At 45.5% G+C, this 22808-nt stretch overlaps 1 protein-coding gene across 2 annotated transcripts; it reads right to left on the reverse strand.

Moving 5' to 3' along the window:
* Positions 1-1715: 1715 nt before the first annotated feature.
* B3GNT9 (UDP-GlcNAc:betaGal beta-1,3-N-acetylglucosaminyltransferase 9) lies at positions 1716-20338 on the reverse strand. 2 transcript variants are annotated; one of them, XM_083165606.1, is made up of 2 exons: positions 19734-20338; positions 1716-3066 (listed from the first exon to the last, which is right to left on the reverse strand). In XM_083165606.1, exon 2 carries the CDS (start codon positions 3001-3003, stop codon positions 1780-1782), a length of 1224 nt encoding a protein of 407 aa, XP_083021732.1. In that variant the 5' UTR covers positions 3004-3066; positions 19734-20338; the 3' UTR covers positions 1716-1779. The 2 variants fall into 2 exon arrangements, with proteins under 2 accessions (XP_083021732.1, XP_083021733.1); XM_083165607.1 differs by lacking the exon at positions 19734-20338 and adding an exon at positions 7503-7697.
* Between the last annotated feature and the right edge of the window lie 2470 nt (positions 20339-22808).

Raw genomic sequence — 22808 nt, forward strand, 5'->3', positions numbered from 1 at the left:
AGAGCAAGTCTGGTTTTTTTTTTATTCTAATGGTGTGATCTTATACCGTGGGCATATCTACACTGGGTACAGGGGGTACCATTGTTATAGAGCCCTCATGCTTAGAGGGGCCTGGATCCAGGTTGTAACGATGTATAATGATCCCCTAGATTTGCATGCTATGCAATTGGGACTGATTCGTTTTCCCAGTGGCAGATGGGCGTTTAGTTTTTGTGAAATTCAAAAATTTTCAACTACAAATAAGAAATCAGTGAATAAATAAAATAAGTATCTGTAATAGACATACACACCTGAGGATGTATTTTTATTTTTGAACAATGGATGGCGAGTACCCTCTCTCTCTTTATTATATTCAATGCTATAAACAGCATCAAAATATATTCCATTATACAGAAATGTGGCAGGGAGACCAACCATGTGCCAAGTGCTATAAGGAGACATTTTTACAAACCAGGAGTACAGGTGTTCTACAGCGCCACAGTATGTCACTCATAGTTAATGATTTATTATTGTCCAGCAAGACTTGGCAATAGAACAACCTGTCTTAGATCTTATTACTCTTATGGTGATATCACTGCAATATATTTCAATGGCTTGCGCCTATCAGAATCTACTTCTTATTTAAGAAGTGGATTCTGATTGGCCACCCATAGCAACATCATGGGGGGAAATGTAATAGGATGAAAGATTCAGATAGAGAGAGATTTGGTAAGAAATCTCCAGGTTTTTTTTTGTTTGTTTGTTTTTAAAGCGGCAATCATTTACACTGCAAAACCAGTTTGATTTTGCAGTGTAGATGATTGCCGCTTTAAAAGAAGCTGGAGATATCTTACCAAATCTCTCACTATCTGAACTCTCATCCTATTACATTTCCCCCATGATGTTGCTATGGGTGGCCAATCAGAATCTACTTCCTAAATAAGAAGTAGATTCTGATTGGTTGCCCACAGCAACATCACATGTGAAGTAGAATTCACATCTTAGTAAATGTCCCCCTTAATGTCTTATCAGTTCTTATAACAGTGACGCAAGGTCCAAATAACAGCGGGGGGGGGGGGGGGGATAGCGTCAACTAACTGTTTAAGGTCAGTGCTACTTAAATGACTTTGTAGCAGCTGCGGAAGATAAAGCAAGTTGATCTTATGAGACGCTTAGGGAAGTGCTACGTGTGACGATTCATATATTAAAGTGACTTATGGTGTCCGTCTGAGTCGTCCTTGTAGCTTGTGGAATTGGGTGATGAATTGGTACTTGTGTATTTTGGCGGCGCCCGATTTCTGCATCGTACGATGAACGTATCGCATCGCATGCCATGTACCCGATGGCATGCAATGCGATGCAACGCGATTTTGACCCCCTATATGATTAACAATCGTATAAGCACCCTAATGGGTGCTTACAATGTTAAATGCACCCCCACGCCACCCCCCCCACTATAAACATGAACCCGAAGCGCAGCGAGCTTGCGAGGGGCGGCGGTACGCGTCCTACGACCTTTTCATACCCCCACTATCCACGTCGGCGTGGAGTTGAGAATAGATTAGTGTGGCGAGCGTAGCGAGCCACCGACCCCGAAGCGTGGCGAGGGGACGCGGATACCTTCACAGGTAAACGCGTCCCTTCGCGGGCTTCACAGGTATCCGCGTCCCCTCGCGGGGCTCGCTGTGCTCGCCACACTAATCTATTCTCAACTCCACGCCGGCGTGGATAGTGGGGGTATGAAAAGGTCGTAGTCACTGCAATAGTGCAAGTTAGTTCACAGCAGTCTGTATCCCTTCTTTAGCTTGTAACAGCCTTCACCGCCTGTTTTGTCTTTTTCTTTTTCCAATGGAAAGGTTTCTTGATCCGCTGTCTTTGGGAACATGGTGGTTGTTGACTGTGGAGAAGACTCCACATTAGCCAGATCTCTGCTGCCTTCAGACTGTGCACCACCATCAAGTCCCTGTAAAAGCAGGGATCAAATGTCTCCAGATGGGGAGCAGCTGAGGGTTTTGTAATACCAAATGTTTTAAAGCCTTCATGAAGCATTGGTGTGAGGTTGATCCTTTGCAAGCACATCCCCAAGAAGACGTCATCTATTGGGAAGAGCTCTACCTCCTTGCAGGATTGGGAGAGTTTTTTCATGGTGACCCCAGACATGAGGAACCCACCCCCACCTGCATATGCTGGGTACATGCCTAACCCATACATAGTCTCCGGGATGTAGTATTTGCTTTTTTTCGATCGTATTGGCTTAGCATGGTTTATGATATCTCCAACAAACAAGTCTCCGGAGGGATCCTGAGTTTGTAAGAAGTGGATTAGATTCTCTACATTGACAAAAACGTCTGCGTCACCCTTGAATATAAATTTAACATTGCTGCAAAAGTCTTCTGCCCAGCTTAGGAAGTGGATCTCCTTCAAGGTTAGGTTGAAGAACGTATCAAGGAAATCCCATAGTAAAATATCCTTGTAGTAATGACTTTCATGTTGCAGGAGAGACTCCCACATAGAAACTGCAGTCTTATTCCTCGGAATACCTAAAAGGAATATTCTCCTCACCCTTGCCCCATTAATAACCCCTTCCTTGCCCCAAGTCTTGCGGACACTTTCTCGTCGGTCAAAATCTTCCACAATGGACTTCACAGCGATCAGCAGGAAAGTATCTTCCGAGGGCTTTGTACACTTGTTCGGCTGGTTGATCAGTAGGCTGAAGTTGCGATGATCTTTACTCCTTAGATATTGTTGGAAGTCAAATGTGGGTTGTGTCACCGGGGTGGTGGGCTTGACCTCCTCGCTGACATCCTGTGCATTGTAGACATCCGAGAGGAGTTTGGCTTGACCTGCCTTACCTTCAGACTCAAAGAATGTCTTGGGCTTTGCAGTTGCAGGCAGGGCCTTGGACTTGTTGATTTTAGCAGGCAATAGTCTTTGCGTTGGTCTCATTAACGTGTAGAGTAATGTGCCTAGAGCCATCACCAGGAACAGTGTGCACAGAACATCTGCCTTAAGTCGAACTCTCATTGTTACCTGAACGTTTTCCAGTATTACGTTCTCATGTCAGGGTGCAGCATGGTGTCAGGCCATCTGAAAGAAATAAAAAAAATAATGAATACATAGCTAATGCCGTTTACAAGAGTAAAGGTGAATGCACACTGATGATGTATGCACTGAAAGACATTGATGACCGATTTCCCTTGAACTTCCCCAGTGTCCCGGGCGAAGGATGTTGTGCATACACACTGAAGGATTTGACGAACAATCTAGCTACAGTCTATAGGCTTTTTAAATAAATATGTCCAAATTGAGCTGCCTGCACAGTCCACGAACAATGATGAACGAGCGGTGGAAACGCGCGTGGTCATTTGTCGTTCGTACATACACACTGGCTGTTTTTTTTTTTACCAATATTGTTCAAAAGGGCCCTATATTGGGAGGAAATTTATATAAACCAGGGAGAACATACAAATATATGCAGCACCAAACACTGACCCAGCGCTGTGTAACAGTGCAACCACATTGTTACCATAACACCCATCAAATATGTTGCAGGTTGTTGTGTTGTATATTTATGGCACTGTGTGTGTTGTTCATATGTTTGTAAATCCAGTCATAAGGACAAAGAGACATGTAAGTTCACTGCAGTGCTGTTTTATTGGATTCAGTATGAATCCCGACCTCCGAAATCCCCACAAGGGGGGGACATGGATCGCCCCCCCTTGCGGGCTCGCTGTGCTCGCCACGCAGCGGGCCCGGTGCCTCGCTACGCTCGGCACACTTATTTATTCTCCCTCCAGGGTTATCGTGGACACCCATGGAGGGAGAAAGTGTCGGGATTTCGGCGGTCGGGATTCCAGCGTCGGGATTCTGAACGCCGGGATCCCGACCGCCGGGATTTAAACTGCATCCCGTTTTATTCCATCCAACTCCAGACACACTGTCTCAGCACCAGCCACTTCCCAGCATTCCCCTGGTCCTAGGGACCATCACCGAAGATTCATTCATATTAGTAAGGGAGTGTCTACAAATAGTAAGCATTCTAATACGCTAACATCACACTGTGCACTGCCTTCAGTTACTTATTATGTTAGTAGTATGTATGTGTAGTTGTATTTTTTTATTATTATTATTAGTACACCATCTTTAAAAAAAAAAAAAAATAATTCTCATTCACTACTAGCATACATATCGTATCTACAAATAGTGGGTTATTCTAGTTCACTCGCAAAGGCAAATTCACTCTTGAATGGACAAAACCACGTGCACTGCGGGTGGGGCAGATGTAACTTGTGCAGAGAATTAGATTTGGGTGGGGTTTGTACTTCAAACTGAGATCTATATTGCAGTGTAAAACTAAAGCAGCCAGTATTTACCCTGCACATAAACAAAATAACTCACCTAAATCTAACTTTCTCTGCACATGTTACATCTACCCCACCTGCAGTAAACATGGTTTTGTCCATTAGAGAGTGAATTTGCCTTTGCGTGTGAACGAGAATAACCCCATAGTTTGTAGGCAGAGCCCATGTACAGTATACAGTATCTCACAGTAAAAAATTAATATAAGATTCTATTGGTCAAAATAGAAAGCTTTAAAAAAAATGTTTTATATATATAGGCCCTTATTCAGATCTGATCGCAGTACAAATTTGTTCTCAAAATGGGCAAAACCATGTGCACTGCAGGTGGGGCTGATGTAACATGTGCAGAGAGAGTTACTTTTGGCTGGAGTGTGTTGAAATCTAAATTGCAGTGTAAAAATAATGCAGCCAGTATTTACCCTGCACAGAAACAAAATAACTCACACAAATCTAACTCTCTGCACATTTTACATCTGCCCCATCTGCACTGCACTACACATGGTTTTGCCCATTTTGAGAACAAATTTGTACTGCGATCAGATCTGAATAAGGGCCATAGTGCAGGGGTGTCCTCAGACAGCGAAGGGTTAATATTTTGTGAGTCAGCCCTAAAAACCTGAATCTTCAGTTCTAGCTGAAACAGCTGGAACGTCTCTTAATGACTAAACTCTTGGCGGCCGTTCTGGTTATGGAAATCAAAGTTCCTTACAGATCTGGAAACACATTGCCAACAGTGCAGAGTTTGGCACAGAAAGCCACCTTTTCCCATGTGTCATTATGTAGTTCAATGCCTAACTTAACAAGCTTTTCGGGTGAGCTATCCAGTTTTCCTGCAAGGTTGGTACAGAAATATTGTGACATTAGTGTAACATGTGCGCTGGGACTTAAAACCAAAGTGTGAATTTTATGAGAGTCTGAAGGCACAAAAGGATTCCCGCTTGCCAGTCCTTCCTAGCCGATCCAGGAACAGGATTCCCGCAGCAGATGGATGCTTCATCATAATTACTTCAGACACGTGCTCCGCTTGCCCAGCAGACACTTTCCATTCAACATGGTATAAACGTGGCTATTGTGATTACAATGCTGTCTCTGTGTTTTTGGTAGAGAACAGCCATGTGGATTCAATTACGGAGGTTTCATATCAACGTGCTTGATTTCCCCTTTTCCCACCAGACAGATAAAGGAATCAGAGATGGATTAAAACATTATGGACCGTTAGGAATCATACTAGTTTGGGACACAATTCCCCTCAATTTGTTGAGAAGGAGAATACCTAATAACTGGTTAGGGTAAGCCAGCCCATGCAGTTGATACTGGACCCGGGATGGTCGTCTGGGTCTGGGAGGCCTAATATACTGTATGATCCAGTTATAAAAGTAATGCAGTATTGTAAAGTACATTGCTAGTACAGGGAAAAGCGGTTGTGGCTAAAGCAAAGTGTCTCGTTTCCCACCTTACATGAAGAGGAAGAAAGCATAATTATCCATTATTTCAATTACTATTTATGTATAACTGGTTAAAGGCCCGTCCCTATCTTCTCTTACCTCCAATCTTTAAATTGGAGACAGATCATTTTGGTTTCACTTTCTGCTAAGGAGTAATTTGGTCCATCCAGTGGCCTCTAGTGGTCATTGGCGGTACTTCACCCCAAAAATGTGAGGATTTAGGGTCCCATTTATTACATTGATGCAATGCTGCCCCATGTTAATACATGGGGCAGCATCGTATCCCCCATAGCAACCTACAAGGTATGTAGGCGGCGGCGGTTCAGGAGGGATCGCCGTCTCTCCTATCTCTGGTCACATAAGACTTAAGGTGCCCACACACAACAGCGATTTGGACTCTTTTCAGCAAACTCCGACGGATTGGGCCGAGAAATTGATTGAAAAGTGTCGAAAAGCGTGTGTTATGTCCCCGATTCCAATCCGATGTGCGTTCCTTCCCATGCACATCTGAGTCGGAGATCGGACCTGCTGCACCTGTCCCGTGCACATCTGGCAGTGGTGAATGGGGTTGCATGCTATATATCACATGTGATCCTGCCACCAGGGAAGCTCCCGGGTGGTTTAAGGAAATTCTTATGTGACTTCTCCCTCCGAGAACCCCTCCATGTGGGCACCTTTCCACTCTATCTTCCATTGTGACCTATTATTATCCCACTAGGTGATTCATTGCGCCCTACGGGCACTCTTCACACCGGCGTAAGGGGCTGGGCCCCCTTAACCTGTGAACTCATTTATTGCTTGGGTGAGGGTAGGGTGCTATAGGTGGGGGTAGGTGCTTGGGTGTGGGGGAGCGGCTGGGGATTGAGGAGTAGGGATAGACATTGGTTCCGAGCCATCGATAGTGGGAAACTCTCTGATGTATTGATGGATATCCATTAAAATTGATGGAATGGCCTGTCGGGCAATCCCAACTGGGGGGGCGGGACTACTGGGTGTCAGAGCTATGGCCCGTGTGCCGGCAGTGGTACCTTGGTAAAAAAAAAGGTTTTGATTGCAGCAATCTGTTCGGGATTGGGTAGAAACCGGAACGATCCAGACCCCAGAACTCCAAACCGGATGGGATCCCTGCAGCAATCTTACCCACTGTAGAGTTAGTATTCTGCCCCATCTGTCCCCGTTTGAGGGGTGTCCTGTCTGGGGGTGGCAGCAGACATTGGGGAGACAGTGAGGGATTACAGCCTTACTGTATGATCCAGGGATGTGGGGGGGGGGGGGAATGGGACAGTCTGGACCAATTAGTGAGGCTGTAGTCTATCTCTCCCCGGTGACTGCTGTCAAATACACCCCCTGAGATGGGACACCTTACAGGTGAGGACGCACTCTACTAGCAGGAATCCGGTCCAGTCTGAATTCCGAAATCAGAACCGTACCCAGTCCCAATCTTTTCTAACCACTTATATTTTACAGTACTGCAGCAATGACTGTGCAAGACCCAGATTTATCTCTCTGCGGATCTGCTATTTCCTGTTGAGTTATATTATACCACATATTTAACTAATAAAAGGAACATCTGCCTCGTCCTTAAAACAGGTCAACAGCAAAAAAAAACGTTCCCTTCGCTTCTGGAAAAATGAAACTCTAATACCTTAACAAAGGGGTTAATAAAACAAAACGTTTCATCAAACCGCAATAGAATAACGATGTAAACCCTACTTACTGTACCCAGGTAGAGGCATCCGTAAATTATGACATCCCTCCCACAAATCCATACGCACTGCCAGAACCATGATGACCAGCTATGAAGTGGGCACTATTCTTTGTGTTGGCATGGGAATTTGGAAGCCCTCTCCTGTCTCCTAGCACACGGATAAAGCATTGTAGGTGAGAGATAATCAATCTTACCCTATGTGTGGAACAGGAAGAGTCTGCAACAATCCAAAAATCTATCTTGGACCCATATGTGAAAAGGGAGGTGTTCCCTTGGGAGAGAGATGTCTATTGGTTGATGAGACACAGACTTGTGTATGGAGGCTCCAGGACATGTTGTGTTCCTCATATTCTAGGTTGCATTATTTCCAAATATGAGAAAGCCCCTGTCTTCGACAGATATATCGTCCTATTTGTGGATTGTTTGCAGACTAATAAATAAATCAGTGCCACACATGGCTTCCGTTTACAGACTGTAGCATTTAATAAACTCCAATAGCTCTATCGCAGCCTACGCAGAAACCTTCTTGGTAAAATGATTGGTGTGACTGACAAATGCAGTACATAGACATAGATCTGTGGCAGCACAAACATCACGGCACCCATGGAACTGGCTGTCAACAACTCAAAAATGACTTATACCCCATTCTCACTGCCGCAAAAACCCGGGTATTTGCCAGGGCAAGCAGTAATTTCCCGTGTCCTGTCTCAATGTGAAAGGGTCTTTGTGAAATTCCCAGGTGTTATGCCCCAGGAATTAGACACTTTTTTTTGCAGGGTTTTTCCTGGGTAATACACGGGTGTACGGCAGTGTGAACAGCGCAGACCTGTGTTTTTCACACATTATGCCAAAAAACAAGCTCATTGGGGATGTAATCATGTGATATGTGACAGCCAGCCAATAAAAGCTGTTTTTTAAATAGCCAATCATAGCAATTTGTACAAATTTCCCAACACCCAATCAAATTCCACACACTTGTTGGGAGGCAGACCATGGAAAGCAGTGTGAAAGGGGCAGACACTGGAAATTCCCGGGTCTGAGGTGCAGTATGGAGGGGGTCTGTTGAGCTGAGAAGCTCTGTGCCCCGCAAAAACATGGGATTTTGCAGGGGCGTCAATGAGAACGCAGAATAACAGTCAGGGCTTAAAGTTGCCCTAGAGGTGGAATTCATTTCCCTCTGCCATTGAATTCCCCCTTCACCTCCCACCATTAGGCAGAGCCAGAGCCAGTGGTAGGGTGTTTGGCACCCCTCAGCAAACTATAATGCTTTTCTTTTAGAAATATTGTGCACGGCCAAGGTGGAGTTTGAACAGGTCCACCTCACCATTACAGGGGTTGGAGGGAGGGATCCTCGACAGGGGTGATGGTGCTGTGCCAGTGGTTCACCACTGGAGGCACCACAGTCGCACCCTTTCTTTACAGTGGCATGCACAGTAATTCAGAGCAGCTCAGCCCGAGATATTTCCAGGCATACCACCAAAGGGGTTAAAGGGCTATAAGGGTCCATTAAATAAAAAAAATTCACTTTACAATATTTTTAAGAAAAGTTTAAACTTTCGCACGTCTGTCAGATCGGCCTTAAGACTAGTTGAATACATTTATTTATTTACAGCGTCTTATACAGCGCAGCAGATTCCGTTACAGTGTCTTATATAGCGCAGCAGATTCCGTTACAGTGTCTTATATAGCGCAGCAGATTCCGTTACAGGTTCTTATATAGAGCAGCAGATTCCGTTACAGTGTCTTATATAGCGCAGCAGATTCCGTTACAGTGTCTTATATAGCGCAGCAGATCCCGTTACAGTGTCTTGTATAGCGCAGCAGATCCCGTTACAGTGTCTTATATAGCACAGCAGATTCCGTTACAGTGTCTTATATAGCGCAGCAGATTCCGTTACAGTGTCTTATATAGCGCAGCAGATCCCGTTACAGTGTCTTATATAGCGCAGCAGATTCCGTTACAGTGTCTTATATAGCGCAGCAGATTCCGTTACAGTGTCTTATATAGCGCAGCAGATTCCGTTACAGTGTCTTATATAGCGCAGCAGATTCCGTTACAGTGCCTTATATAGCGCAGCAGATTCCGTTACAGGTTGTTATATAGTGCAGCAGATTCCGTTACAGTGTCTTATATAGCGCAGCAGATTCCGTTACAGGTTGTTATATAGTGCAGCAGATTCCGTTACAGTGTCTTATATAGCGCAGCAGATTCCGTTACAGTGTCTTATATAGCGCAGCAGATTCCATTACAGTGTCTTATATAGCGCAGCAGATTCCGTTACAGGTTGTTATATAGGGCAGCAGATTCTGTTACAGTGTCTTATATAGCGCAGCAGATTCCGTTACAGTGTCTTATATAGCGCAGCAGATTCCGTTACAGTGTCTTATATAGCGCAGCAGATTCCGTTACAGTGTCTTATATAGCGCAGCAGATTCCGTTACAGTGTCTTATATAGCGCAGCAGATTCCGTTACAGTGTCTTATATAGCGCAGCAGATTCCGTTACAGTGTCTTATATAGCGCAGCAGATTCCGTTACAGTGTTTTATATAGCGCAGCAGATTCAGTTACAGTGTCTTATATAGCGCAGCAGATTCCGTTACAGTGTCTTATATAGCGCAGCAGATTCCGTTACAGTGTCTTATATAGCGCAGCAGATTCCGTTACAGTGTCTTATATAGCGCAGCAGATTCCGGTACAGTGTCTTATATAGCGCAGCAGATTCCGTTACAGTGTCTTATATAGCGCAGCAGATTCCGTTACAGTGTCTTATATAGCGCAGCAGATTCCGTTACAGTGTCTTATATAGCGCAGCAGATTCCGTTACAGTGTCTTATATAGAGCAGCAGATTCCGTTACAGTGTCTTATATAGCGCAGCAGATTCCTCTACAGTGTCTTATAAAGCGCAACAGATTCCGTTACAGTGTCTTATATAGCGCAGCAGATTCCGTTACAGTGTCTTATATAGCGCAGCAGATTCCGTTACAGTGTCTTATATAGCGCAGCAGATTCCGTTACAGTGTCTTATATAGCGCAGCAGATTCCGTTACAGTGTCTTATATAGCGCAGCAGATTCCGTTACAGTGTCTTATATAGCGCAGCTGATTCTGTTACAGTGTCTTATATAGCGCAGCAGATTCCATTACAGTGTCTTATATAGTGCAGCAGATTCCGTTACAGCGTCTTATATAGCGCAGCAGATTCCGTTACAGTGTCTTATATAGCGCAGCAGATTCCGTTACAGTGTCTTATATAGCGCAACAGATTCCGTTACAGTGTCTTATATAGCGCAGCAGATTCCGTTACAGTGTCTTATATAGCGCAGCAGATTCCTCTACAGTGTCTTATATAGCGCAGCAGATTCCTCTACAGTGTCTTATATAGCGCAGCAGATTCCGTTACAGTGTCTTATATAGCGCAGCAGATTCCTCTACAGTGTCTTATATAGCGCAACAGATTCCGTTACAGTGTCTTATATAGCGCAGCAGATTCCGTTACAGTGTCTTATATAGCGCAGCAGATTCCGTTACAGCGTCTTATATAGCGCAGCAGATTCCGTTACAGTGTCTTATATAGCGCAGCAGATTCCGTTACAGTGTCTTATATAGCGCAGCAGATTCCATTACAGTGTCTTATATAGCGCAGCAGATTCCGTTACAGTGTCTTATATAGCGCAGCAGATTCCGTTACAGTGTCTTATATAGCAGCAGATTCCATTACAGTGTCTTATATAGCGCAGCAGATTCCGTTACAGTGTCTTATATAGCAGCAGATTCCATTACAGAGTCTTATATAGCGCAGCAGATTCCGTTACAGTGTCTTATATAGCGCAGCAGATTCCGTTACAGTGTCTTATATAGCGCAGCAGATTCCGTTACAGTGTCTTATATAGCGCAGCAGATTCCATTACAGTGTCTTATATAGCGCAGCAGATTCCGTTACAGTGTCTTATATAGCGCAGCAGATTCCGTTACAGTGTCTTATATAGCAGCAGATTCCATTACAGTGTCTTATATAGCGCAGCAGATTCCGTTACAGTGTCTTATATAGCAGCAGATTCCATTACAGAGTCTTATATAGCGCAGCAGATTCCGTTACAGCGTCTTATATAGCGCAACAGATTCCGTTACAGTGTCTTATATAGCGCAGCAGATTCCGTTACAGTGTCTTATATAGCGCAGCAGATTCCTCTACAGTGTCTTATATAGCGCAGCAGATTCCTCTACAGTGTCTTATATAGCGCAGCAGATTCCGTTACAGTGTCTTATATAGCGCAGCAGATTCCTCTACAGTGTCTTATATAGCGCAACAGATTCCGTTACAGTGTCTTATATAGCGCAGCAGATTCCGTTACAGTGTCTTATATAGCGCAGCAGATTCCGTTACAGCGTCTTATATAGCGCAGCAGATTCCGTTACAGTGTCTTATATAGCGCAGCAGATTCCGTTACAGTGTCTTATATAGCGCAGCAGATTCCATTACAGTGTCTTATATAGCGCAGCAGATTCCGTTACAGTGTCTTATATAGCGCAGCAGATTCCGTTACAGTGTCTTATATAGCAGCAGATTCCATTACAGTGTCTTATATAGCGCAGCAGATTCCGTTACAGTGTCTTATATAGCAGCAGATTCCATTACAGAGTCTTATATAGCGCAGCAGATTCCGTTACAGTGTCTTATATAGCGCAGCAGATTCCGTTACAGTGTCTTATATAGCGCAGCAGATTCCGTTACAGTGTCTTATATAGCGCAGCAGATTCCATTACAGTGTCTTATATAGCGCAGCAGATTCCGTTACAGCGTCTTATATAGCGCAGCAGATTCCGTTACAGCTTCTTATATAGCGCAGCAGATTCCGTTACAGCGTCTTATATAGCGCAGCAGATTCCGTTACAGTGTCTTATATAGCGCAGCAGATTCCGTTACAGTGTCTTATATAGCGCATCAGATTCCTTTACAGCGTCTTATATAGCGCAGCAGATTCCGTTACAGCATCTTATATAGCGCAGCAGATTCCGTTACAGTGTCTTATATAGCGCAGCAGATTCCGTTGCGCTTTACAATTGTAGACATTGCTAAAACAAACTGGGTAACAACAGACAGACTTGGAGGTAGGAGGGCCCTGCTGCAAGCTTACAATCTATAGGGACATGGGAGGAAAACACAAGGAGAGGCAGTGCGTCAAAGGGTTATGCGTGTAGAACTTTAATATGATTGCCTGAAGAGGTGAGTTTTCAGGGAATACTTGAAAGTTTGGAGGCTAGTGTTTCTTTCTTCCATTGTTAGTTTACTCTCCAGGGAGCACCTCCACTTTTATTCATTATCTGATATTTCTATCATTGTATAACTAGCATCAGTGGATTCCGAATGGATTAATCACCTACTTCTAGATTTCCTACGCCAGTGCACTTGTCCCCTTTTCCCTATAAACAAATGGCACTATATATGGGGCGGGATGTTGTAACATCCGCTGCCCATTATCGCCGGGCATCGCATTAATAACGGAATATGCTGTAACATATGCGGTTATAAACGCAAGGGACAGCTCTTGCGATAACAGCTGTCCCTTGCGATGCGGCGCCGACGCTGGACTTCTGGGTCTGTGACAAGTGTCAAGGTAGATATATCAACAGAATCCCAAGAAATACAAGTGCAATAATTTTACCAAGAGCTCCGGTTACGTAACTAAATAGAACAGCAGTTCCCGACCTAGGTACCCCTGGGGGTACTCTGCAGACCAGTTGGGGGTACTTGAAAATAATATTGGTAATGGCATAAGAAGAGCATCTGCCCCACGGTGACACGGGTGGAGGAAGCAGCGGCATTAATCCTACAGGCATTAGCGGGAACCCCGGAGACAGTACACAGCCAGCGGACAGATACAGAGGGGGCCAATTCCTGACCGCACACTACTCCTTAATATAAGGACACGCAAACCGCTCATTCCCACACCACTCGTAAATACTGTGGATATTTCAAATTGAGACGAGGGGGTACTCATTACTGAAAAGCCTAATCCAGGGTTACGGAAGAGAAAAACCATTGGGAACCGCTGACATCGAAGATGCTACGAGTTTACGTAAGCTCCTTTCTGCGGTCAGCACCTCCCAGCTCTCCTGCATCCATTACTTTATTGTGAAGTTACTTTGGCGCAGCTGTCTCTCCCACCCACCACATTGTATTTCGCAATCAGCAGCCCTCACAGCGCCAATTGCAGTAACATAATTAGAACAGATTTATTTATCTTTGGAAGCTGAGGGAATATAACATAACTGAAGAAAGCTGCAGTTTTGTGTTTCAGGCGTTATCGGAACAATGGGCACTAGGCAGAGGAGTGGGTGTTCCAGCTTGGATGAAGATAATTTCAGGTGTACAAAGGTAGAAGGAGAATAAATACCTTTATACACAGATACTCTAGAAGTGCCCACACACTAGAAAGATCTGCGATCATAAGACGTGCGCATAAATTAGCCTTGAATTCTTTTGCCCGTCCTGGACAAAAGATTTCAGGCAAGCGCACATCTGTACCGAAGATTTCTATGTGCGTTCCTATGGATCTTTTGTTAAATCTTCTGATCTTTCATGCAGCACGTAAGATCAGAAGATTTAGCAAAAGTAGGAGCGGGCGTCCAACCGATATCGGACGATTTTCGGCCATGCTATGAGCCTTTACGCAAATCTGATGCATACTTGCCTACTTTTGAAAACTAGTTTCAGGGAGATTATAGTTGGTAGTAGAATTTTGCACAGTGCCCCATTGAGGGGGCGTGTCATGCTCCACCTAAAGGGCGTGTCTAGTTCCATATATGGAGAGATTGTGAAAAGAGATTGTGAACGTGGCACCTAGAAGCGTGGGAGTGTACTGCTACATCAGAGGGGGAATCTTTAAAATGATTTATATCCAAATGTAGATGAGCCCCAAAGCAGTTAGTAAGAGCTACTATACTTGATAATAGGAGGAAGATTGGTAGACTAATGAGGGAGAGAGGGAGATTGCTGTTATTTCAGGGAGTCTCCTGCAGAATGCAGGAGGGGAGGTAACTATGATGTAACAGTGTAATGTGGGCTAGGTGACATGAGGAGATTGCTAGACTAATGAGGGAGAGAGGGAGATTGCTGTTATTTCAGGGAGTCTCCTGCAGAATGCAGGAGGGGAGGTAACTATGATGTAACATTGTAATGTGGGCTAGGTGACATGAGGAGATTGCTAGACTAATGAGGGAGAGAGGGAGATTGCTGTTATTTCAGGGAGTCTCCTGCAGAATGCAGGAGGGGAGGTAACTATGATGTAACAGTGTAACGTGGGCTAGGTGACATGGGGGAGATTGCTAGACTAATGAGGGAGATTGCTGCTATGTCAGGGAGTCTCCTGCAGAATGCAGGAGGATAGGCAGCTATGATCTGATGGTTTGTGTGTACAATGTAAATGCTGAGAGATCTGCACATGATCTGATTCCAATTAAAGAAACACGGATATTAGGCGCTCATTTGTTCCTTTTCAAAAACGATATAATGTATAAAAGAACAATCAAATATATCTTGTAAAGCTGCAGCTTCTGGTGTGTAGATGTCTCCATGCCCAATTGTTTAACTCTGCTTTACCCTTCTGAGTGGGAATCAGGGTAAACTAGAATATACAGGACAAAGTGGAAGCATATTGTTGCTGATTTTATTATACTATACATTTCTATTTGGAGAAAAATACATGAATTGTATCATATGTATTTGATAGATGTTATGAATTGATTGGGGGCCACCTAAGATCAATACAACTTTTTAATATTACTATATTTGTTTATTATTTGTTTAATCAATATTTTATATTATTATTGGTGCCTGTTCTTCAGCCTATGGTACCAGACTATGGGATCGATGATCCTATTAACCCCGAAGGGTGCAACTTGCCGTTAGGGTGCCGTTTTCACGCTGAAAATGGCACCTGAATTAACCCTAACTCGCACCCTTCGCAGGGGCCGCATTCACTGAAATTTGCTCGCACCCCTATGGAGGTGCTAGCACTTTTCAGCGAATTCGGCCCGCTGTAAAGTGTGCCGGGTGTCGGGACGATTCGCACTCGGCAAATCCCCTGGCACTGGCCCAGGCTCTGCCTAATGAGGGGGGTGTAGATATATAAAGTAACAACAACCAACCGTCTCCTAGCTGCTATGTTACAGAAGGTGTTAGGAGGTGATTGGTTGGTATTTTATCTTTGTCCAAGGTTTGATTAATCTCCCCTATATGCACTGGTCAATAAGGTATAAAACCATCATTATACAATAAATGTGCAATGTGTACAGCCTATTATCACAGAATAACGTCAGCACACAACACGGAACAATTAGTAGGAGCTTCTGCGTTAGCCGGAGGTGCGGTACCGTACCCTGGCTGAACTCAGACACTGTTACCTATGCCCCCACTTGTTGGTTCTATGTATATTTCACTTGAAACGCACTAAAGCAAAAATGCAGTAAAAACCCTGTTATCTTGTTTTTACAGAATTCTGCTCTGCAGGAAACCCGCACAAAGTGTTTCCGCTGCAGGGGCTGTCGCCATCAAAAGCTGGCCATACCCCACAGAAGACTATGGGCTTCATATCACATCCACCACCAGCCCGCACGGACCCCCGTCGATCCCCCCTCACCTGAGTCCAGGAGCCACTGGAGGCCTGCTCGTAGGGTGACCAACTCATCCCTTTAATCCGGGACACATATTAATTACACAGGTTCTGTGGCAGTTTAAAACCAGGTGAAATGGAGTCTTGAGGTGTGGCAGTTAAAAACCAGGTGAAAGCCAGCCACAGAACCTGTGTAATTAATATGTGTCCCGGATTAAAGGGATGAGTTGGTCACCCTACCCGCTCGCCCCTCGCTGGCGGCTTCGCAAAGGGCCGCTCTTATCGCAAGAGCTGCCGTTGCTGTACTAATCGCATATGTCAGAGCATCTCAGCGGTAGCCGGCGGAGGGGGGCGAAGTGGTGCGGCGGATGTTAGTGCATCCCGCGTAATGAGATCTTCAGTGACAAACAGTAGGCTAATGAATTAAGATTGGGGGGGGGGGGGGCAGAGGGAGCGCTGGCAGCATCCGTCGGTGTAGTTTATGTTGTACGCAGAACTCTGCTCTGTGATCGGGACATCTCACTGAACCCAAACGGAATGTATGATTGTGCTAGTGCACCTGGCGAAGGCTTGATACTTCTTGCCTATATTGTTATGTTTGCCAAACAGACGGTCTGTGCCCGGTCTTCCCTGCCCAGGCAAACTTTTTTTATTTTTATGTTGTAAATTTACATCTATCTCTTAAACCTTTGTTCCAATTTTCTGAACAGTTCACTAAACAGCGCTACCAATCCAACAGCGCTACCAATCCAACAGCGCTACCAGTCCAACAGCGCTACCAATCCAACAGCGCTACCAATCCAACAGCGCTACCAATCCAACAGCGCTACTAATCCAACAGCGCTACCAATCCAACAGCGCTACCAATCCAACAGTGCTACAGCGCTACCAATCCAACAGTGCTACAGCGCTACCAATCCAACAGTGCTACAGCGTTACCAATCCAACAGCGCTACCAATCCAACAGCGCTACCAATCCAACAGCGCTACTAATCCAACAGCGCTACCAATCCAACAGCGCTACTAATCCAACAGCGCTACCAATCCAACAGCGCTACTAATCCAACAGCGCTACCAATTCAACAGCGCTACCAATCCAACAGCGCTACTAATCCAACAGCGCTACCAATTCAACAGCGCTACCAATCCAACAGCGCTACCAATCCAACAGCACTACCAATCCAACAGCGCTACCAATTCAACAGCGCTACCAATCCAACAGCGCTACCAATCCAACAGCGCTACCAATCCAACAGCGCTAAATCTAACTGCTATGTCTTTATTGTCTGTATCCTGGTGCACTACATGGTTCAGCAGCCAGTATGCCATGAATAGATTTACATACACCTGTATACCCAACCTCTTAACGTTAAACAGAGCATTCTGGGACTTGTAGTGCACCATAGAATAATTTGATCTTCATCACCCAATCTTACATTTAGAACTACAGAGCGCAGTACAGTAAAGCACATTTTGCATCCAACTCATCACAAACCCCAGAGATTGCAAAGCTGCAGAGAACACTGATTACTCATATTATATTTGTAGTATTGCTTGGAAGATATTACCGTAAAACATTTTTGTCGTCACATTTTATAGCAAATTTCCACCCCCTCTCCCCCCCCCCCCCCCCCAAAAAAAATTTAATCGATCTGAAATGTAAAAAAGGAAGAGTTTGCTGTAATTATTTGACACATCCAGGGCAGCCAAGAGGGGGGGGAGCGGGTACTAATTACCCAGGCCCAGGATTGCTGGAGGGGCCCCACAGGGGCCCTGGTCCGACCCCTCCCTTCCCCCTCCGTCCCTCCTGGGTAGCAACAGCAGCACAGCCCGATTTCACCCCTTCCCGACGGAACAGGCAGAGAAATCGACCCAAATCGGGTCAGTGTAATGTTCCCTCAGGTCCGATGAGCTGTTCTGTGTACATCGGACCTGCATGCCGGTCCGACCTTTGACCTCGGCCCTCCCGGCGGCAGGCCGGACAGGGAACAAGGGTCTCATGCGATCCATCACAAGTTAAGGACTGCATGTGATGGATCACATCCGACCCTGCCGCCGGGAAGGTCCCGGGCGGCTCTCAGGTGGACGGCTGGGCATACAGTGCTACGATAAATCACAGTAGTGTATGGCCAGCTTTAAGGGCCCACTGCTGCCCCTGTCACCCACTGCTGTGCTTTACATTGTAAATTTGGGTTGGGTTGAAGGAGGGGGGCCCAAATTATATTTTTGCACCTGGGTTCACCACCCACAAGTTCCGCCACTGATTGTATGTAATGGTATACCATCAGTGGCGTAGCTATAACTCCGCAGCCCCCGCGGTGGCGGGGAGGCGCAGAGAACATGTGGGCGCCGGGGGTCTGCGGGGCTATAGCTACCACTTACCCGCTGCTGTTGGTGCCCTGCCATCACGGTCCCGTCTCTCCCGGCGCCGGCTGCTATAATAAAAACGGACTCTTAGAAAATGGCTGCCCACATAGTGCAGACAGTTCTTTCTGCAGTATGGGGGCAGCCATTTTCTAAGAGTCCGTTTTCATTATAGCAGCAGGAGCCGGCACCAGGAGAGACGGGACCGTGACCACAGATGCGGCAAGGCAGGTACGCTGAGGGGAGGGAGGGCGCTGAGGGGAGGGAGGGAAAGGAGGGCGCCGAAAAATCTGTGGCGGGGGGGCAAAAATTAGGTAGTTACGCCACTGTATACCATCTACTAAGCCCTACACCACCACTCACCCAATGCCTATTTACAGGGTTCCTCAACACACAGTAAATCCCAAATAACCATGTGTGTGATATGTAATAGTGGGGCTAATTCAGTAAGCCCTGAAAAAGTGAGGAAATCGCTATTCAGCCATTTCCACACTTCTGCCCGTCACGGCGCACAAACGCGACCCCTTAAACTGCAGTCGCATTAAGAAAAATGCATCCGCAGTCTAGGGGGTGACGGGGCAGCAAAGTGGTGTTTGGGAGGAGTCAACACAGTGTTGGGGGGCGGAGCCTGGACCATTTGCAGGTGGGTGGTGGTGGCTGTGTGATGTCACACACAGCATCTGCAACCAAAATCATTGTAGCCCAGATAGGCTGCGCAGGCAGGGAGCTACCTTAAAGATGCAAACACTGATGTCTAGCGAAGCGTTCACATTTTTTTGCGATGCAATTGCAAACTTTGCACTGTTGGGAAGGGACCCGGCATGTGGGGAGCCTTGCGCTATGGTGGGCAACCCCCTGCATTCTGGTGGAAGCAGTTCTCTCACAAACAACTCTAATCTTATATGGTGCTCTAACCTATCAGCACCTAACTGTCTGTTACAGACTGTGGGCCAGATGCCTCAAAAAGTCATAAAATGGAGAGTGATAAACAATCAAACAATCAGCTCCTAACTGTCATGTTACAGTCTGGGTTTGAAAAATGACAGGTAGAAGCTGATTGGCTGGTTGTTTATCACTCGCCATTTTATCACTTTTTGAAGTATGATACATCTGGCCCCAGTTTGAAAAAAAAATGACAGTTAGGAGTTGATTGGTTGGGGCACCATTTAGGTTACTAACGATTGATAGCAAGCGTATGACTCATACGTAAATGGGGCCCTTTATAGTGGGAACTGCTGGCCCCCGTGATCATGTGCACTCACCAGACATCCAGAGTGATCGCGTCCTGCTGCTGTTATGCAGGAACATGTATCCGTGTGTGTCTCCTCTGGACTATCAGCGCCGTATGTCAGCTCACAACGCAGACCATACTGTAATATATCTTCTTGTACATTTGCATTGATTTGTGTCATTAGAAATAAAGGGAAATGTACATTTAATAATTCAGGTTTTGGAAATCTGAAATGATTCCAACTTTCTATTTGAGATGAATTTTCCTGATGATATATTTCCACTTGACAGGTTAATCCAACAACCGATCAATCACATTCCCCTATGGATCTGCAACAGGTATCCTGGCCAACTTGCAAGTCTCCAGGTAACACCACCGTATTCTCCTGGGTCTGTGTATAACCAATGTCCTTCCAGTTCGTGATGTGGCAGAAAGCATGAAATCCGCTGTAGAAAACTCCAGAGCAGCCAGTGACAGCTGCCGGGTCTTCCACAGAGATGCTAATTATATGCAAGGCTGGGCATGTCAGAGGAACATGCTGTTGGAGAGGATGAGAGGAGGATGTGTTACTAGCAGATCTCCCATCACTTCTCTATACCGGCCCTTCTCAGAGTTTTAGGCTTTCTGTGTTCTGTGTGTGTGTCTGTCTGTGTGCTACTTTCTCAGGACTGCCAAATAAGCACATCTGGATTTTTTTCAATTTGTACATTCCATAAGCCTCGCCTCTTGGACAGAAGCTGGGCCGGAGCCAGGCGTCCCATGGCAGGACTAGACTTGCATCCGTGTGTGATAGACTACAGCTTTACCTACCTCAGGCTCCTTTGTGTCCCAGAACAAACCTAACGTTTACCTTGATATGAATGGTTCTGCAGTTTACACTTCTGATACATCATTACCTATACATATGCGATTGCATTTATGCTTCTGTCATTTCATTTGGTGCAATCAATAAACGTAGGGGGCTATTCCTAAAGCAGAGAAAAGCTGTGGTTGCAGAAAAAAAGGGCTTTTCTGTGCTTTAGGCCGTTCCCAAAACAGGTTACCATGGAGAATTTTTTTAACTTCTCCAGCGGCAACCCCAATCCGTGCCTGAATCATATCACCATACTTTCCATTGCGCCTATCCGGCTGGCACCTGGCGCTAGCTCTGCCCCCTGACCTCTCAGTAGCCCCACACCCTCCCTTGCCATCTGCGGCCAGTGCATGCACTGGTACAGTAATTTTAGTCATGAATGATTGCAATGTACCAAGGATGTATCAAAAGAGGACCCACGTGTAGCCTCTGCTGTGGGCCTCCACCTCTCTGATGGAGAGTAGACTCTGGCATTAGAGTCAATAGTGCATGCGCAGGTCTCCAGGAACATGGAGGCCGTGCCCAGGGCCGGTGCAAGGCACCAGAGAGCACCCCAGGCTGAGGAGGGGGCGCCCCGGCTGAGTCACTCCACAGGGGGAGGCGGCGGCCGCCAAGTCGTTCCACAGGGAGGGGGAGAGTTGCGGCCGGTGCCTCTCACCTCCATCCAGGGAGGGCTGCTCCCAACTGCCGCCCTCCAGTAGCCGTGCCCCAGACAAATGCCTAAAGCTGCCTAGTGGTGCCGCCGGCCCTACCTGCGCCTTGTTCCCGGGGACATATAGTGCTCATGTGCAAATCACCCGGAAATGGCCACGGCAGCCACTTTTTTGAGTGATTTGCATCTCTGGTGCAGAGATGCCGCTGCGGGACTCCCAAGGGATAAGTATAATGTGTGGGTGCAGCATAAGTGCAGTGGCCCCCCCTGGACCCAGGGGCCCATGTGCACCGCACACACTGCACCCATGAATGTACCTCATTGTGCTACATGTGCCTCTTCTAAAAGCCAAGTGTTACTTGGCAATCCTAGTCATTCCTTTGCTTGTTGTCATCAAGTCCTTACACAAATACTGTATTTGGCTAAATTTGCTCATAGAGGGGAAACAGTACGGCTTACCAAAGAGAACAGCGAAGGGAAGAATTGCATAATCTGGGACAGGAGCTTTCAATAAAATAAGTTAATTTTGTATATTCCTTTAAAAGTCTAAATGCATCCCAAACCAATCAGATACTATCTATTATCTTCTAGAAGGTGCTAAATATATAAGAAATAGATTCTGATTGGTTGTTGGAAAAATTTGGACCAGGGGCGATGAAGAGTTGTAAACACACATATGACATTCACATCCGTGGAGTTCTCATATGTATGTTATATGGAAGAGAATAATAAATATCAATGTGTAGACTGTCTACTAAACATCTCTCACAATGGGTACCCTCACTCACGCAAAGAGAAGATAAATTGTGTAAAGGTTTCTTTACATATATCCCGGGTTCACCACAGGTGCAGTCGTAGGTTCACAAGTGAGATATAATGTTCACAAGTGAGATAGAATGTGTTTGTAAAGGTACATAGAAACATAGAATTTGATGGTAGATAAGAACCATTTGGCCCATCTAGTCTGCCCCTTTTTTATCCTTCAGGTAATCTCAACCCTTTTTGATCCTTATTTCTTTGTAAGGATATTTATATGCCAAGCATGTGTAAATTGTTGTACTGTTTTAGCCTCTGCCACCTCTGATGGGAGGCTATTCCAGTTATCCACTACCCTTTCTGTGAGGTAATTCTTTCTAACATTTCCCCTGAACCTACATCCCTCCAGCTTCAGTGCATGTCCTCATGTTCTATTAATTATTTTCCTTTGAAGAAAATTTCCCTCCTGTACTATGTTAAAACCCTTGATATATTTGAAGATTTCTATCACGTCACCCCTTTCCCTTCTCTGCTCCAAACTATACATGTTAAGATCTTTTAGGGCCAGATGTATCAAGCTTCAAAAGTGATAAGATGGAGAGTGATAAGTAACCAGCCAATCAGCTCGTAACTGCCATGTTACAGACTGGGGTTGAAAAATGACAGGTAAAAGCTGATTGGCTTTTTGTTTATCACTCTCCACTTTATCACTTTGTGAAGCTTGATACATCTGGCCGTTAGTCTTTCCAGGTACGTTTTGTGATGTAGGCCATGCACCATTTTAGTTGCCCTTCTTTGTACACTCTCCAATGTATTTATATCCTTCTGAAGATGTGGTCTCCAGA

This window comes from Crinia signifera, chromosome 11 (genome assembly GCF_055691185.1).
Source record: "Crinia signifera chromosome 11, ASM5569118v1, whole genome shotgun sequence".
NCBI lineage: Eukaryota > Metazoa > Chordata > Amphibia > Anura > Myobatrachidae > Crinia > Crinia signifera.